This window comes from Homarus americanus, unplaced genomic scaffold, assembly GCF_018991925.1.
Source record: "Homarus americanus isolate GMGI-L3 unplaced genomic scaffold, GMGI_Hamer_2.0 scaffold36734, whole genome shotgun sequence".
NCBI classification, from domain to species: Eukaryota; Metazoa; Arthropoda; class Malacostraca; order Decapoda; family Nephropidae; genus Homarus; species Homarus americanus.
In genome coordinates, this window is record NW_024733126.1 from 14340735 (window position 1) to 14360500 (window position 19766).

Here is a 19766-nt window from a genome sequence, read left to right on the forward strand (position 1 = left end):
AGCAGCTCAGCAGCAGCAGCAGCAGCAGCTGCAGTAGCAGCATCAGCAGCAGTAAGCGAGCAGCTGAACAGCAGCAGCACCACCAGCAGCAGCAGCAGCAGCAACTCAGCACCTCAGTAGCAGCAGCAGCAGTAGTAGCTCAGTAGCGGCAGCTGAACAGCAAATGGCAGCACCAGCAGCAGCAGCAGCAGCAGCAGCAGCAGTAAAGTAAAAATTAAAGCTTAACACTTACATTTAAACCTGGGGCTGGCTGATCTTCCACCCATATCATCAACAATCTTTCCATTTCACCAACTATCCACATTTTGTTTTGTCATCACAGATTAGTGCATTGGTGTTAGATGCTTTTTACATGTCTGCTAATTCTGGTTTGCCTTTCAAAATTGTTCCACCTGTTGACCGTCTGAAGCCCAATGCTTTACCGATGACTGAGGGTGTTTTGCCTTTTTCAGAACGTTTATCATCAAGTTTCACATCCATCGTACAGGTAATTGTTTTCCTTTTCTTGGATGCACTACCATCACTTGCACCAGTTAATAAGCATAAAACATCAGTTTGCATTTGATCACGTTAATGAGGTGAGGGTAAGGCGTACTGATGCTCCCTCAAGGCACATGGCTGGGCGACGCATTACTCCCAACCTGCCGCTCCGCCTCGCAGCTACACCATGCAAACTAGTTCTCGTACGTTAATACTATGAACCAGTTGTACCTATGTCGGATTCTTAAAATAATTAACCTCTTGGGACCTCGTTTGCATCGGTGGGAATTCATGTGAGACATTCGTAACTCGGGGACCCGCTGTACAGGTATGAAATAATAAAATAAAAAGGAAGGTGAGATGGGCGATATGGATCTGGAGTGAAGAGCAAAGAAAGGTAAATAAAACTCATTAAGCTTAGCTTCAAAATGAATGTGTTTCATGATTTATTAAGAGGAAAAAAGGAGTTAACTAGCGTAGGTAAAACAGACATGAATTTGTTAACGCATCTGAGCTTTGTACCAAACTGACAACCCATAGAAACTGGAGGGAATTGTTGCAAGCGCCATGAACGTTCACCTCGCAGCCTGGCGCACCACTATTCCTCACAATGACATCTCAAGGACAGTTCATATGCACTTCACATCTTCAAATGTTCCTGAATATCCATACCTTACCACACCTCAGCTCAAAGAAGATTAGAGAAATTTATCTTGGAAACATTGTGACTAGAGTTACAGTTTATAAAAATCACTGTATAAATGATTCTTTTTTGTCACTGGAGTTGGTTTACCATACCAAGGGACACTACAGTAACTTGTCCATGATCAGCTCACAGCAGACCATGGACACATGTGTACACTCTACATCACTTCATACTCAATAGCCTAGCAAATGAAAAAGAATATAAATGTTACTGTATTTCAAATGGATACCATTGAAAATATGTCTCCAGAAGAGGAAATGTGTCCATTACATACATTTGACATTATGGATTACTTATGAACTGATAATAATTCTTCCACCAGCTTCCATGTTGTCAAATGTTAGTACCACTGGCCACTATGAGATCAATAAGACCAAGGAGATCTGAAATAATGAGTCAGAATTATTTACACTTATCAATATGTTAATTCACACAAGCAAATGCTAAACAGATCATCACATTGAACAGTAAATTATCAATAATTCAAGGTAGACAAAATTTTTTCATACATTTAATTTTCTATTTAAGAGGAGACATGAAATATGCCTTGAAGTGTAGGACCAAGACCTGTACAGTATAGTAACAGTTGAATAAAAACCATAAAAAAATTGTTAAATAGGACGAGACCAGACAAATGCGTGTGTTAAATACAACAAGATCAGAGAAACAGTTTTAAATACAATAAGACCTGAGAAATGGATGTATTGAAGATAATATGACCAGAGATATGTATAATTTTATCAATATAAGAATATAAGATTCACGTAACTGATTATATATATATATATACTGTATATATATATATACACAGTGGTCCCTCGGTTAACGAACACAATTAGTTCCAGAAGGTCGTTCGTTAACCGAAAATTTCGTTAAACGAAACCATTGTTCCAATGGGATTTTGGGTAATTGGTTCCAGCTCACCGAAAATTACATACAAACTAAAAATAAATGCAGTAAAGTACACTTACTTTGAGGTGTGCATGTAGAAGGCTCCTGGTTGATGATGATGATGATTGGAATTAGAAGTAGGGGTGGAGGAGAAAGGAGAAGAGAAGGAAGTGGAAGAGAAATCACCCTATGCTTCATGCCGCCATTTCACCCATAAAATTTTAGTTCACTTGGTGTAATTCAAGATTATTTTCTTTAAATCAACACTGCACTGCACTATATATTGTCAATATGTAATATAAACTTCAGAATGACCAATAATTGTACAGTGTACTGTAAAAATGTAAAAATAGTTTATGTTCAAGAGTCTCAAGCAAGATGTTACCTCCACTGAGCAGAGACACAAACTGATGCCTGCTGGGTGAGTCGAGTGGCTGTTTGACGTGCTAAAAACTAGTTTCCTGTACTTCAATTATGTTCAATAATTGTTAAAATGACTAAAAATTTTAATATAAAACTTTTAAAATTATTGAATAGTACAACCTTCTTGATATTTACTCAATGAGAACGAATTTAAGCCCTAGAACCGATTAATGTATTGGCGGACTAATATTCCAGGTGGTGAGCAAGCGAAAACATGTTGAGTAGAATTCGTAAGGAATTCGTTAACCGAATTTTTTTCGTTAACCAAATTGAAGATTCTTATGGAAGGTAATTCGTTAACCGAAATTTCGTTAACCGAGGCATTCGTTAACCGACGGATCACTGTATATATAAATATACTCTTACAGAAATACTGCACACATACTAAAAAAATGGGATGAGAGGAATGCAAAGAACTGTATTCATATAAATGTGATAATAACAAACTGAACACAAGAACACCTAATCCGTTACAAAACTGGAGGAGTATAATTATGGAGTAAACACAATGAGAGCAGTTAAATACACATTGAGAGTAATGAGAGACCCCAAAAATACATGCATTTAAAGTGACAAGAATTATGTCCATTCATACTGACATCATATCATCAAAATTCCACTTTTAGTACACAGCCTAATGTTTCTTGAGTACCAGTAGTTCGTTCTGAACTTAACCCACCAGAACAAGAAGTAATTATATCATCATTACAATCTTCTTCATATGTAATGGATGAAAAATAAATATACAGTATTATGAAGATACCATGAAATATCTGCTGAGCATAGAACTGATACATAATGAATCCAGTTAGCCAGTACACTGACTCACATGCTTGCGTAAGACTTTCCTGAATGAATAATATTAAAGTCTCTTGCCCGAGATGCTTATTACAGTACATTCATAAGTTTTCAAATACTGACCACAGTAAAGCCTTAAACCATCACAAACACAGACAGAGATCATCGTCATGTGAGAAAAGAACAAATGTTACTAAAAAGATGACTTCCTAATTCATTATGAGCAGTACAATACCCCTGTATATCATGTACTTGGAAGATACACCTATGACTCGGGGGGAAAACGGGAAAAAATGAGAGGTAAAGGGGGCTGGGTATATTGTAACTGTCAATAGAATACATTCCATACATGAAACTATGAAAATCACTTCCTATATCTTCCAATAATCTTAATAAAAATATCTTATTATTTGTAATAAATATTCAAGCAGGAATCACTTAATAAAGCATATTGTATATGCATATATACTGTATACAGTATACAGTATACGGTACTAAATTTTATTATGTCTTGAAATATAAATTGTTACCGTGGTAAAATGATCAACTGGCTCACCACAATGATAAAAATATCTAAAATAATATTGTTTTATGTCTCAGTAAAGCTTCTTTTACTTGTGTATCACAGCAAGAACTATCATTACACTGTAAATGCATGAGAGGTCTTCATACAGTACAGCACTGCACTACAATTACCCATCAAGCTGGGTTCAATCCCACAATCAGGCAATATCATATGATGCTGTTAGGAAATACCTGTACATGTACAGCACTTAAAAAGGTGATCTCCCTCAGTCATCATAAGAGACTAAACTGATTGACACTTTCTCATACATGGAAGATTGAAATTCAACCTGGTTTAGATGATATTAAAGCATGAGTATTACATTTAGATAATGAGTCGCATTCTGGATTGAACAAAAATAGTACATTTGACTCAATTGGCCTTCAGAAAAATGAGACACTCTAAATGATATGAAGCAAAAAAAGAATGGAAACTTGATCCTGAAAATAAGTTTTGTAAGCGAGTCTGGACTGACTGACTCACTTATTATAGCATTAAATCCATGGTGTGAATTCCCAGGTAAACTCTTAGGCTTTAGCGCCCAAGACTAATTCATGAAATTGTTATGACTTCCCATCATAACTAAATTTGTGAAATAACTCTTCAGAAAGATCAGTCACCATTGTAGACAGAAATCATAGTCAAGATGTTATGTTACATCTGCACACTATGCCTGTCAGCTGCAGACGATAAGTTGAAACACTGGGCTTTTACACTCAGTTTTGGCTGGCTCTAATATTACACAATGGGAGGAGGGAGGATACCCCAAACATTTACCCTTGGCCCAGTAATAAAATGAGATTTCAAGATCAATCCCCTTTGACCTATAGCCTCCCTAAGCTACTTAAGTACCTGAAACCAGTTACATAATGGGGGAAGGTGGCACAAGTGCTCTAAAAGCTAATATGACATGCATCCCATAAGGGGAGTTCACACTATTTTAATTTCCGTTCAAGGAAACTAGCCCTACATACCTCCCAATAATATCTGTACAACTCTGGAGCATTATGCTAGACATCAGGTTACTTACTGTGCCTCTAAGAGAACAGTCATCAAACAAGTGGTGCACCTGAGGCTTGAGCCACTTGAGTCATATGTTTACAAATCTGTCATGAAAACAGATATCCAACTCTGATAATAAAAGAAAGCTCAACACTGACATCCAAACCTGAAGAAAAATGGGAAGCCTCCAAAGAGAAACTCTCCAACCCACTGATAACTCACTTCAAGAAAACAAGAAGTACATACAGAAGTAACAAAACGCTTTACAGTACATAGAACAAAGTAGATAAAACTATCCTCTTCCCCATCCTCTGACTCAAAGCCATAAAAGGAAACTTGAGGGGTTTTGAATCTAACTGAATGCTGTAAGGAGAAGAAACAGTCTTACCTGGCCAGTAAAGAGCCACCACAAATGCTTCGGTAATTAACCTGCATAGATAATAATAGTAGGTGAAAAAACAAACCAGAAGAAGAACACATTACAAACAAGTGAAATACAATAGTGTAGTGTATAATGACTCATAAAAAAATAATTCAATGCATAAAGATCTATTTTGACTCTTAGTTCTTTACTTTGGATGTAGAATATTGGACCCATGTCTTTGTTTTAAGTCCCAGTTGTGGGTGAACACTATTACTGGCTGGGTAATTCAGATTCATTAGGTAAATGGATCAGAATTTCTGAAAAACAAAAATCACTCACCCAGATCCCAACCAAACTATCATGACTTGATCGTGTGCAAATAAACAAACCAATCCAAAATATGTCCGAAGGCACCGAGGGACACACAATAACTACCTACTATCAGAGGACATTATACAGTATGCAGGTTTGTGCCCTCAAGATAAGACCTCCATTCAATCTGACAAAAAAAATCTTGAAAACTATCTCCAAAAATGAACCAGATATCCTTGTCCAGTGAACAAATATCTAAAGATGGTTCATATTGAACCATAAAACTGATCCAATGGCAAACTGCAACTTGGATGTTACTAAACTGATCACATCACCTGCAGCACATCATAAACAAATATAAAGCCTTACAAGTAATAACAGCTATTAAGATATCACTAGTGCTACGAGTGGAGGTTAAAACATACAGTTTTGTTTCCCACTAAGAGTTGTTAATGTTGCAGCCAATGAGCCATCTAAACAGTGATTGCTAGTGATGACTGAAGCCTGTACACTACAGTATGTTGGCTTATGAGTGAGCCCTTAGCTGCAAGACACAATGCGTATATGCTGTGACATTATGACTCATTGCCTTCTATTTTAAATGGCAATTGTTTCCAAAATGCTCTTTCGGGGACTTGGTGATGACGGGAACACATAAAAAATACATCAAATACTTCCAGCCACTAATGTTGAAGGATTTATGTAAGATTTTCAAACTATGGACTTAGTACTATAAGATGTGAGTCACTTGAAAGAGTCTAAGTTGTGAATATTAGCAGATAGTTGCATTCATATTACTGGGAATTAATCCACAATATAATACCAAAAAAAGTTGAAATAACCACAAAACTTCTGATAGATTTTCTTATAAATTTTCTAATTACAGTAGTTTAGTTTTAGGCAAACCCTAATACCAGACATATTTTGAGCACACATTGAAGGGAACAGCACTATATATTTCAGCTGGCTAAGATAAAAACAAAATATACTGATATATAATTTCTGTCATTGTCATAGTACAGTGTATGAGCAAATGTCCACCCCTTGTTTTCACTCTATCGTGTTCCCAAAGCCCAAATTTGAATATTTCTGAACCAAATTCATTGAAAGATTCTTTTAATTGCACTTTCAAATGAACATTATTAGTTAAAACCTTATGAATATCAAGGGTGATGAGCATCTTCATATCTAACAGAATATATAAGTAAGTAATCAAATTGTGAAACTGATATACACATGCACACACTCACAGATATGAACATACACAAAACACACTGTAGCATTCAGTAAAATATTAACCATAACAGCCAATGTTAAAGACAACCAAAAGTACAACAATTGGTCTAACAGATTTAATTTATGAGCGAATATCATCCCGACTCTTAGACTTAAAACTCAGGACAGCACAACATCCTTAAATAATGTAACAGTTCGGGCTGTGATCTCTCTCTTATTGCCATATTGTTTACAAAAATATATTCTTTATGATATACATGATTTGGCATCACTCAGATGAAGCTACAATTGTGCTCTCTACAACAGTTTTTTTTTTTTTGCATGATCAATGCAGTCTAGAGCAGTGGCTGCACAGTGCAGTCCTGAAACTATACAATACAATGATAACTTTGTAGAATGACAAGCCTAGCTTTGGTCCTAAACAATGCACAGCTTAGCAAAGCCAATGCAAACTGCAGAGCCTGGCCTCATAAATGCATTGTCTAACTTCAAAACTATACAGTGAAGAGCCTAATTCTCTGAAGAACCTCACACCGTAACTATACATTTACAGCGTAAAGCCTAGGTGAGCAGCTGCTCATGAGCAATGCAATTTATCTGGACAGCTGTGGATGCACCATTCACACCTTGGATAATGGCTACAAGTTCAATAGACAGCACACATCAAGAAATCAGCAAATGTTTTGGTTTTTTTACCAAGACTATGACAATGTTTAATGACCTACCCCAACATAAACCTAAAAATATGAAACAATAGTGTTCAGAGTTAAGGTCTCCTGAGTGAGTGTACAGCTACATGTGTGGGACTATGTGTGTAAGTGCATGTGCACATGTGTGTGTTAGTGTGTATGCACATACTGCAATGTTTTAACTAATTGTCAACATATAACTGAACCTTTGCAATGACTATTAATTCTGTCACACGATATCCTTCATAGTAAACTGAACAGCAAAAACAGACAATCATTTTCAGGTCCACTAAGCCTGCAATAAGTACATATCTAACCAAGACTTCCCTTTATAAGAGCTCTCACTCACTACCAAGTACTAAATGTATGAGTTTATACTGACTACTATAGTCACCTTTGTTGACAGTATGAATATCTGGAGGAAAAGACCAAGACACAAGGTATTCATGTAAAGTCTAAGGTGTCATTTAGAGTATTTGTGGTTTGATAGATATATGTTATAACTGCAAATTTACAAGTGAAGCTGTATATATATATTTATGTGAACATTTCTGGTGATAACTTTTTTTTTTTTTTTACAAAAACACAATTACCATAACAGATGCTTTAAGATCACAGCAAAATATAAAAATAAAACACTTCTGGTTCACTTACCAAAACATTGAACAGTGTGATTTAGGTTGTCAATCTTCCATGTTGGGAAATTCAATATGAAGATTATGGTGCCATTATGTATAATTACTGGTTCAATTTCAAAAATTTAATCAAATACAAAAAACGTACACTTTCAATACTTGAAAAATACTGAATGACTTAAAAGCTCCACACTCTCAATTCATTTCTAGTATTTCAAAGTGTGTTGTGTTAGCATACACTCATTCTGGAGGCCTCTACAAAAAGGTGATGAATAAAGTTTAAATTTTTGAACAGAAATCTATCCTCTTGACAAACTAAACATCACTTAAACTTTCTTAAAATATAACGAGAAGATAATTTGGCTGATTCCTTCTCTGGAAATACACTGTATTATAGTTTCTAAATCCTTTCTAACAATACTATGTCCTACATGATCAACTTTTTCTAAAAGATAGAAGTTTTATAACTCTATAAGCATAACATGAAATAATTGCATAGTGTTTTTACAAAACCCTTGAGCTATAGTGAAATGGATGAGCTACAGCCACCACCCACAAGACTTATCAAGCCTTAAAGATTTTTCCAAGACAATATTTAAAGCCAGATGACCTCTACAGCTATTGGTGGAAGTCAGGGGATCTCTCAGCTACTAGAGGAGTCTTATAATTTTCACAGCTACTGTTGGAGACCAGGTGGCTTCTACAGTTACTGGTGAGAACTAAAGACTACAGTACAGTTCCTGCCAGTGCCCAGAGGACCTCTAGAGTACAGTAATCTGCTACTGATGGCATCATAATCTATGCAGATGGCATAAGAACTCTGTCCTCAAAAATTAAAAAAAAAATTGGTCTTCACCTGCTTCAGAAAACTTAGTATTATCTGTTACTAGTGAAACAATTCTTAACAAGGTTTAAAGATATCGAACATTTCATTGATGAAATTTGGCCTGCAGTTACAGGTAAAAAATGACTGGTGAAATTTGGTGTTTCTCTGAAGAGGCAACTTTGTCTTCAGGTACAGGTAAAAATATCTTCAGTTTGTTGCTTGTAGAACATGATGTTCACCTGCTAGGAGTGTAAATGGGTCTTCAACTCCTGATAGCAAAGTCTCTGCATTCAGCTGCTAATATAAATGTGACCAGCAGCAACTGATGGGCTTAGACTTTAAATTTCAAGTGGAACTTTTGGTCTTCAGTTGGTAATACAGAACTTGTTCTTTGGAAGCAAAAGGCATGTCATCTTCAGCTGCTGGTGAAGTTTTTCTAAAGTTGGTGATGGAGGACAGGAATGAAATCTTCTTGGAACAAATTATATAAAGGTGTTCTCTGCAGAGGATGCTACCAATAGAGAGGTCCACCGAGGCGTCGTACTTATTAAGAATCTTAAGTTTAGGTGACAGTAGGAAGGAAGTACTTCCTTTTACCTCCATCCCTGAACTGTATTATAAAGGGCCAAAGATCTGATAAACTTTTCCTAATATTTCAATCAGATGCTGATGTCTAATGATCTACTACATTCACTTAATATCAGCTTAAAATATGACCTCACTTTACTTTGTTAAGATCCTGTTTTTTCATGACTTTCCCCCAACCAATAGTACATAATACATATGATTCTTAAGTAATATTTAATTTCTGTTATGGTATATGAAAGGTGCAACTGTATAGCACTGGTCAAATGACATGTGGAAATGGAAATCCACATGCTTCCCCTCTTCTTAACAGTATAAGAAGTTCTCTTGGCTAAAAAGATCATTTTAGAAATAAACAAATCCTTCTAGCTTAAGCTAAGTCTTGTGGTAAATATTGTACTAACAATGTTATATTTAGCTTTCTACCATTATAAGTAAAACACACTGTAGACTGCAGCATAAAATGTCTGGCCCATCACATGGTGCTCTTTAAAATACAATATATAAATATAACCATAAGTTATTATTGCAATGATGTGATTAGAATGTAAGATATACAAATATGACACAAAACCGAAGAAACACTATTCAAAGTTCTGGACAGAAATGTTTCTGGTGCTTCAAAGGACCAAAACAAGTGGCAGCATTGGAACAGCACTCATGGTGATGCAGCTGCCATTTAACAGCAAAAGAATTCACACAGCACTAAATGGTAACATGCTGCAGTGATGAATACCATGGATGTGGTAACAGCAAACACTTTAAGTTCTTGCTGTGAGGATGAGCATGGTGGCAATGCTGCCTAATATCACTAGCAGTCCTGCCTTTGAGTCACTGGGAAAATCCTATATCTTAGTATAATCCCAAGTTGGGTCCTAATTTTCACTGTACAATCACTTCCAGGGCAGAATACTGCAAGACATAATTCCAATTTTTACTAAAACAAATATAAAATAAATAAAAAAAACAAAATCACATATAAAAACTTAATTTGATTTGTCTGCTGTTTGGTTCACTCCACCTCTATGAACTGTCTTTATCAGCTAGTAATGTCACTGTTCTCACTCTCTGCCTTTAACCACTGGTGAGTGAGGATGCGGTGGAGGGGGGAAGTCTCTCCAGTTCCTAGCGGATGCCCTGTAAAACCAATAAGTTACTCTCATCTTGTTTCACTAAACCCACAACTAAAAGAATCTAAGTAAAAAGTGCTGAGATGTAACTACTGAAAGGGAGCCATGGTAGGGGTACAACCAGTGAGTTAAGGATCATGGACACATCACGACTACAACTGGGTCACGTCCATGGCTGTCCTCGCCTACCCGCATGACCATTCTGGGTCAAATGGTTTGTGTTCGACCAATGGGTACTGCGTGAGTCTCTGGGCGGATAACGCGTCGTTGTAAGTGGGCGGTCGTTGTGGGCTTGGCTGATATGGTTGGCTCTAATTGGGTGATTTTGAGGGGTGGGCGGCGTGTGTGGCGGTGTGTGGAACACATCCTGGCAGATGCTGGGGTGCTGCCGTTGAGGCGAAGATACCTCCAAGAGGCGATGCGTAGGGTGCTGCAAAGACATACTGTCAAGCTACCAGCGAAAGCATTTACTGAATGGTGAAATGTACTACAATTACAAAGTGTCGAGAACAGCTGAAAAACAAATTTGCTTTTCATATGCATATCTAAAATTGAAGCTAAATACTGTACAGCACAAATCTTTCCCATAATCATGCAACTTATAATTAACATATATGCAATTATCAACTAATTACAGTACTAACACCCTAGAGGGTATTCTTCAAGTAATTAGCAAGTAATTAATATCATAATTATATATAAACTAATTAGAAATAGTTCATATTGATATTCTTCCCCCAGTTACAATTGATTTGTTGCTAAATACTGAATGAGTTGAAGAACTAAATAAAATCTTCAGCTATTCTTCTCATGGCTAGTAATACTGAGGTGTACACTAGGTGACCGAGCATTACAGGAATGAACAACAATGACAAAGTGAATAGTGGAGAAAGGAATGGAGGAAGAGAGAAAAAAGATGAATGTGGGTGAGGGGAGTAATAGAGGAAAGAAAGGTGAAGTAGAGAGAGAAGGAAATGGGAAGAAAAGAAGAGAGAGAAATGGAAAGATGAAAGAAGACAGTTGCAAAATTGTAAGGGCAAAGAAGAGACTGGATAACAAGAGGAGTAAGAGGAAAGTGAGGGGATGTAGGAAAAGAGAAGAGAAAAAAATGGGAGGATGGGTGGGCAGTGATAAAACATGGAGAGAGGATGGGAAGAAGTGGTCAAGGAAGAATTAAAACGAAACACGATTGATTACTTCGTGTACTTCAGACTCTTTCTTAGTGAACAAATAACACCTCTGGCCTTCTGCTGCAAGGACTATTACCTCTAGCTCATACACATGGGATAATGCTGAGAGAAAATAATGCTCAAACATTAACTAAAGACAGTGAATCAAATCAAATCAAAACTATACTGTATTCTAATATTTACAGTGAAACAAAAATTAAGAATTGATTTTTTAATAGGTAATATTTTTGAGGTCTTCAAGCATCTGTATATGGGAAGATTTGTGAGTCTGGCCATCAGAGACACTGGTAAGGTGCTTTACATTCATAACAGTGATCTTAAAGTAAACATATAAAGATTTCCTTGCATTTGCCTGTGAGAAGATTTGTGAGTATGTGGCCATTATGAGACATGAGGAAGTGTTTGGTTTCTCACAGTACTGATAAGGTTTGTGAATATGTGATAATTATGAGAGACAAGTGTGTGCTTCATGGCTGACCTCTGAACTTGCCACTCGTGACTGTGAAGTGCATCAGAGGGCATGCTGTACACATATCATATTTTGCCTTGGGTTACTGAACAAGGACAACATAAACAGGCATAATGAAGTACTCAGGACAAGTGATAATTCCTCACGAAAAAATAGAATATACAGTATTTACAAATAAACATTGCCCCAGGTATAAATCTCTCAGGGGACAGCAAATATACTACAGTACTGTGTTAACATGTAACAACAACACAGATGTGCGAGTACAGTGTGCTGATGTAGTGAAAGAATATTTCTTACTTTAAATATTATACAGTATTAGACAAACCTCAAGCACACTTTTCTAGCAGGCAGATTGTAGAATTGTTGGTAGATGTTTGCATAAAAACACAACCATTATATTACAAAGTGTTGCTAAAGATCGTGTTTCAAAATTATAAATAAGGTAGGTTTTATACTCTTCATATGCAAATGATTAATAAAAGGACATTTACTATATTAATATCCAAATTACAACATCTATCCAGAAAAAATATATCCAGTTATATTAAAGAGGACAATGAGTAGGGTCAGGGTGTCTACTGTATCAGATTTCAGAGGAGTTCTTTGTTTTCTCTATGGCCTTGACAATGTGGGCAGATTGTTCATTAGTTGGCCAAGGTTAACCACAGAGACAATACTGTGAGAGGAATAATGGGGTATCGTTCCTCACATTAATGCTGGGTTTATCACGAAATCTTGAGTTTAACTTTTACTTTTTTTCACTTTTATACTTTACTTTTAGCTATTGGCAGATGATGCTTATATTATGGGAGTAAGGCTCTGTGATTAAACAAAGTACTCTAACCTAATTCTTGCTTATTTCTATTTGGGTAATGAATAATGTATACAGTACCTAAAAGTTTTTTTTTTTTTTAATGAATATGTAAATTTCTATTTCTGAAAAATTTATTGTTCTGATAATTATTTATCCTATTCGGTAATTATTCTTTCATTGTTTAGAGATTTATTGATCAAGTTGTCTTTTACTGTTATAGTTAAGTTCTCATCTTATTGTTTCTAACCCATGAAATTTGCCATCTTGTTCTTTCACTGTTGTTAAGAGTACAATAAATTTTACCAGAGTCCTGTACATTTTACTTTACTTTACAGTACAATAACTTAACTACTTACATGCAATACTCTAAGTAGCTTTCACATAGACAATTCTCTCCACTAAGTTCACCTTAGTTAATGTTTATGATATTATATTTTCCTTCTCATAGTCATTAGCATAACATGTTTACACTTTTATATCACCTCTCTTGTTATTCTGTTAAAATCTTTCCTAAGAGTTGCCTCAGTTCTCTGACTACTGTAGCTTTAAATTGTTTACAGCTGAGCATTTATCACTTCAGAAAATCATTTATATAGCTTTTTATGTTGTGTTAGCATCAATTTACTGTACTTAATTATACAACCTTTCAGTTACTTGCAGGGCCATGGCATACCAATTCTGTAAACACTTCCTAACGAGACAAATCAATATTATACTGGGAAGTGTTTTAATTTTCTCTGTAACATAAGTCAACAGTGAGCACATGTTCTTAAATGAGTCTGTACTCGGTAAGTGTTAATGGGCCACCAAGAATGGCAGGCAGGAGTCTTGACCACTGTAGCTCAGTGGTCAAATGTATGCAGTCATATGATGTGAGTAATTATTTCATGTCCAAGTGAAAGGCTTTACATAGTTGATTATATTCACGTCAATTATGGGTGGATGTATGAAAAACCATGAACATATGTGTCAGTGGACATATAACGTATGTGGATGAATTTATATTTGAAATTTTTGTTACACGTAAGCATGGAAGAGCGCTCACTTATGTATACAGTATGCGAGAAGATACTTACCTCAGGGGAAGGTGTAACATCAGAGGTAGGTGAGGAGAGGGCAGCTAAGGAGGCTGTTGGTGTGTTATAAGCTGAGGTTGGAGGCATACTGTCATCACCACCCCCAGCCCCACTCGCTGATGCCTCACTACTTGTGGGTGTGTCACCTCCTCCCTCACCGCCCGAGGCTGTGCCTCCCCCACGTCGCCCGCGTCTGAAAGATTGGCACGTATTAAGATTCATTGGGTAAGTATCATTGATGGAGATTTATTTGTTTCTATGAGAAGATATATAATTCTATGGATAAATGTGTAACAGTGTGGATACTGTATGATGAAAGGTGATTAGAAACCATTTACGTATTGTATTATAATCTGCCTGGTAACGAGACACAAACTTTTCTATGAGATGCTATTGTATTCATGTTACATGATAAATTCTACAGGTAATGAGAGAGAACACAATTTATACACTGCTTCACTGATGTGCTTTAAGAATATTGTAAAGTCAGACCTATAGTAATAAAAGCACTCTACAGTATAATAATAGCATTTATTTATAATTAGTTCAGGAAATTATCTACCTTAATTTTCAATATGATATATAGTAGCCAAATCACTGACAAAGACACAAATACAGGCAAATCTGCACACATTATGGAAGCTCCATGCTACTCCAGCTATTGTTTATCTACAAGGCAGTATGTGTAAACAGAGTATCTAACTCTGAACTTTGTAGCTACTTGCTATATCTTCAACCTCAAATAGGAGTACTTTAAAGGTTGGTTATCTCAGATCTTTTACTTCAGTGTTATTATAGCAAAACCTTTGTATCACAAGCATATCACGTAGCACCCAAACTACTCTGGGAAGATGTCCTTATGTTTGTAAGTTGCCGCACCTTGGTAACTTAGCCCATTTATACACCATTATAAAGCCCTTTAATAAAATCAGCAGTTTACAGTGTATACAGCATTTATTCCCAGCTTGTTGAGTTTTGATTTCCAAACCTTGCACTTACCAGAGGTTAACAACAACAAGCAGGAATGTCTGCTAAACTCAACAGCTAATATGGTACAATAAATTACTGTAGTAGGAAATATGGCACAGGATTGTTTATGATAATTCAGAGGAAGAAGTACATTACCAATGGTAGAGGAAACCATAAAAGCCATGGAAAACAATCACGAACTAAATACTCAGGATTATACCCTTATGTTATTGTATATGGGGAAGTTGCTACATTACAACTGTTACCTTGTCCCTAGAGGGCCAATCTCCTTCTGGGTCACCCTCAACTTCATATCTATAAGGGGTACACAGTAAAAGTCAGCTGAATCGACAGGTGCCAGGGAAAAGGGTGGTTGTAACTGGGGTTAGGTCAGGTACTTCAATGGTGTTAATTTCTGCACCAGATCATAATTATACTGTACTGTACATTTTAAATTATTTCTATAATTTAGTGGGGGAAGATTACAAAACCTTGGATGGTAAAGGACAACAACTAACATTTATTAATACTGGGAACATTTTTGGTTTTCATATGTTTACAATTACAGTATTAATATATAGAATGATTTTCAATTTTTTCACCAACTAGATGTTAAGAAGTTATATATACTGTATAGTGAAGATGAAGACCTTTATGGAAAGTTTAAATATGATTTATAAATATAACTTAATGAAAACTTTTGATAATTCAATATAATGTATTGTATATGTACAGTATCTGTATCTCCAAAATGTATCTGTCCACACTCTGTGTGAAACATTATGAGACCACAGATGATAGATATTGGGGTATGGGCATTTTTGCCCTGTATAGTTTAACATAAGTAATGTAATGTGTAATTCTTTTGGCATAATTATATTACTGTATGATGTTTGTTACCAACTGTAGCAGGATCAGTATGCCATAAAGCCATGCATACCAACCCTCCCGGGACATCACACGTTGCATGTAACATTTCGGAAGTCATTGGACCCATCCTGGCAGATACTTTTTTGAGATACGTATTGTACAATAGTTTTGTTATTTTGTTTAAGGTAAATAAAAATTAGACGAGAGCATAAAATTGTTAATGATTAGAAAAGATTAAAGTGTGAAATCCCATTTTAAGACCAAAGAAGAAAAACAAGTGACCAGTGAGATCCAAATAGTTACTATACCCTCCGACAGAATCTGCCCTTTGCCGGAGGATGGGGAATATTTAGTGGTAGTATTCATAATCCAGACAGACAAGACCAGAAATGCTTTTGCTACAAGCAGCACGTCTCACTCATTCACTGGACAATGGGTCAAAGACAAATTTGATCCTGTTCCACGTGGTGATTGACTCAAAGTTCAGTGAGGCTTCTAGTTGGGAAAGGGAGGGGAGCTTTTCAGTAACTTGTGTGAAACTGCTTTGTCATGTAAAGGGATTTATATGCCAGTCCTTTCACTTTCTGTCAATTTCTAATGTCAACAAGGAGGGAACTATATTAATCAGTTCTTATCCTTTGTAAGAAACCACAGTTTCTTTCATTCACTCATCATTTATGCTGTATGAGGCAACAGTGTCTATGAAGCAAGAGATTCTGAAGTAACCTCAAATTAATAATTTTTATGTAAGAAGATAGTCTTTTAACTCCTATAGTTATGACTCTTCTCAAAATAATTCATGAAACATCATTTAATTGCAGATCTCCTACCTTGTTGTAGAAATGATTTAATACCTGTATCATAATTATTCCTTTCATATATTACAAGAAATGGAAGACCTCTAAACTTATGTTCTGTACTCTTAAAAAAACTGAGTGGATATGTTGCATACAGCACAAACATTATCAAGTCTGTCCATCATGGGAAATGTTTCTGGCTGTTAAACATGTCAAACCCTCTGACAAAAGATGAATTTAGCCAAGTGATGTTTTACCAGTCTGGAACTCATGGATCAATTCATGATTATATTTTAGTCATAAAACATAATTTATCAGTCTGCGCTACTACTGAAAAGCCATTTACCCATAACAGCATAAAATTACTTTGCAAAAGCTGTGCAAATATTCCAGAGTTACACTTCAAAAAGATGATATAACTAAGAAGTAGAAGTCTTGGTCATCAATTAAGCCTGACTCAGCCAACCAGTCTCTCTTCAAATTGATCACATGAACTAAAATTTAAATGATAGGAAGTTTGTTAACAATAATCTCTTGATACAGCAATGTCATACAAATCTTTCACTTATGATCTACAGTAACCCATAACAACCTATATTTTACATAATTTCACTTACATTATACAGGACTAAGATAACAAAAACTAAACTAGTCATTTATACAGTACGTTAAACTCTTACATAGTGAACAACGTAAGATTTGTTAATATTTGATGATGTTAATGGTATAACTATTTGAAAATATTACAGGTGAATAACGAAGTTTTGATTGTTGATTGGAATATAAATGACTTAAGACAGACTGGAATGGGCTACTTGTAGAGAAAACAACATTAAATACTGCAACATAAAATACTCAGAACTTTGGTCAAGTGAAATGCTGGTGTAATGAGTCCGAGATAATTAACAGCTATTGCAAAACGGCTACATTCTGGAAGGCATGAATGCTTAAAGCTTTTTCTAAGTTAAAAACTACAAAAATATTCACCTTTCTTGATCAAGCTTAATACTCGAATGCTTAAAGCTTTTTCCAAGTTAAAAACTACAAAAATATTCACCTTTCTTGATCAAGCTTAATACACGACGAGTTTTGGTTCTGACAACTTGTACGACATTTAACATTAAGACTGTAAACTTAATTTTCTTTATATGATCTGTGGTGGGGAAAAGAATTTAGATATTTTAAATAAGAAAATATACATATATAAAGTGAACTCAATAATAAGGACAAAGTACTGTACTATATTGAGACTAAGATACAGAGCCCATCTGATGTTCTTACCGAGATATATTAGTAGAGGGATGACTCTTTGCCTGTCATTACATTTCACTATTTTGTAAATCAGTGAATGCTGCCAGTGATTTCTCTTATCAATTAATAAACATCCAGTGTAAAATCACAATGGAATCAAGAACAGTACTGGGCTTCAAAATAACCCAGGACAAAATTTTCAATAACAGTGGAGAGATCCTATACAACCACTGGCCTCATTCCCAAGGCATGGTGACCTCTAGTGGGTGGTCATTAAGCAAATTAGGTAGATAATCAGTTGTTTCCCAAGTTAAGTAGTGCTCTAAAGAGCACTACTGAAAGTATCTATCAAGACAAACAGTTATGGAAGAGTGACTGACAGAAGATTCTATGAAATGGCCGATTCTGCCCTCACTCTGTCATAGCAAGAGAAAAAACATTCAAGAATGAGAGAAAAAAGCAGAGAGCACTATAAACAATGTAGACCTGCTTTCTTCTTACAGTTTCCATGATACTGTATAGTAATATCTCTGTTAGCCGGAATCCCTCACACCCAGAACTCTCCGACAGCCGGAATTAAAATTTTCTCGAATAATCATTCCCAAAGCCGGAATTTTCCGGAAAATTCCTGCTATGGAATTGATTTTCCGGAAAATTCCAAGAAAATTTTCCCGATACAGTGGCCCTCGGTTAACGAACTCAATCCGTTCCAGAAGGTCGTTCGTTAACCGAAACGTTCGTTAACCGAAACCATTGTTTCAATGGGTTTTTGGGTAATTGGTTCCAGCTCACCGAAAATTTCCTAAATTCAACAAAAATGGTAGAAAAGTTCACTTACTTTGAGGTGTGTATGTAGAAGGCTCCTGGATGATGATGATGATGATGGGATTTAGAATGGGGGTGGAGGAGAAGGAAGAAGAGAAGGCATTGGGGTGGAAGAGAAGTCACCCCATGGTGCCATTTCATCCATAAAATTTTAGCTCTCTGGTTTAATTCAAGATTATTTTCTTTAAATCAATGCTGCACTGCATTATATATTGTCAATATATAAAATATATTTCAAAATGACCAATAATTTGCTTGGAAACACAGACAAAAAGCATTTAGTTGAAGAGAGTCTCAAGCAAGATGTTACCTCCAGTGAAAACAGAGAGAGACTGACGCCTGTTTGCTGTGTTAAGAGGCTGGATGCCGCGCATTAAACTAGTCACTTTACCTTCAATTTCGTTCAATAATTGTTAAAATGACTAAAAAATTGAATATTAAACTTTTAAAATTATTGAATAGTATAAACTTCTTGATATTTACAAAAATAGTAAGGAATTTAAGCCCTAGAACCGATTAATGTATTGGCGGACTGATACTAAAGCTGGTTGCCCGGTCAGTGCAAGCGAAAACATGTTGAGGTCGGTTCGTAAGAAGTTCGTTAAGCGAATTTTTTTTCGTTAACCGAATTGAAGATCCTTATGGAAGGCAGTTCGTTAATCGAAATTACGTTAACCGAGGTGTTCGTTAAACGAGGGTCACTGTACCTGGAAAATTCCGGGGATGGGGAGTTTTTCAGGTTTTGAGAGATGAAAATCAGGCGCATTTTCCGGGTACAAGAGATGATGTAATGAGCAATTTCTGGAACTTCCGAGAACATTTTTCCATTTGCCCGAAAAGTTACAGAAAATTCCAGTGAT

General features: G+C 35.9%; 1 protein-coding gene across 5 annotated transcripts in view; it reads right to left on the reverse strand.

Annotated features, from left to right (window-relative positions):
- Positions 1 to 897: 897 nt before the first annotated feature.
- The window catches only part of LOC121869374 (slowpoke-binding protein-like), a 30976-nt gene continuing 12107 nt past the window's right edge, over positions 898 to 19766 (reverse strand). For 2 of the 5 annotated variants that reach the window (XM_042370714.1, XM_042370711.1), the window contains 3 exons: positions 14195 to 14387; positions 12630 to 12644; positions 7064 to 11072 (listed from right to left, as the gene is read on the reverse strand). In XM_042370714.1, the coding sequence (XP_042226648.1) occupies positions 10806 to 11072; positions 12630 to 12644; positions 14195 to 14387 (475 nt within the window). In that variant the 3' untranslated portion in view covers positions 7064 to 10805. Of the gene's footprint in view, positions 1570 to 7063; positions 11073 to 12629; positions 12645 to 14194; positions 14388 to 19766 lie in introns of those variants that run through there. The other 3 variants (XM_042370715.1, XM_042370716.1, XM_042370712.1) reach the window with 3 other exon arrangements.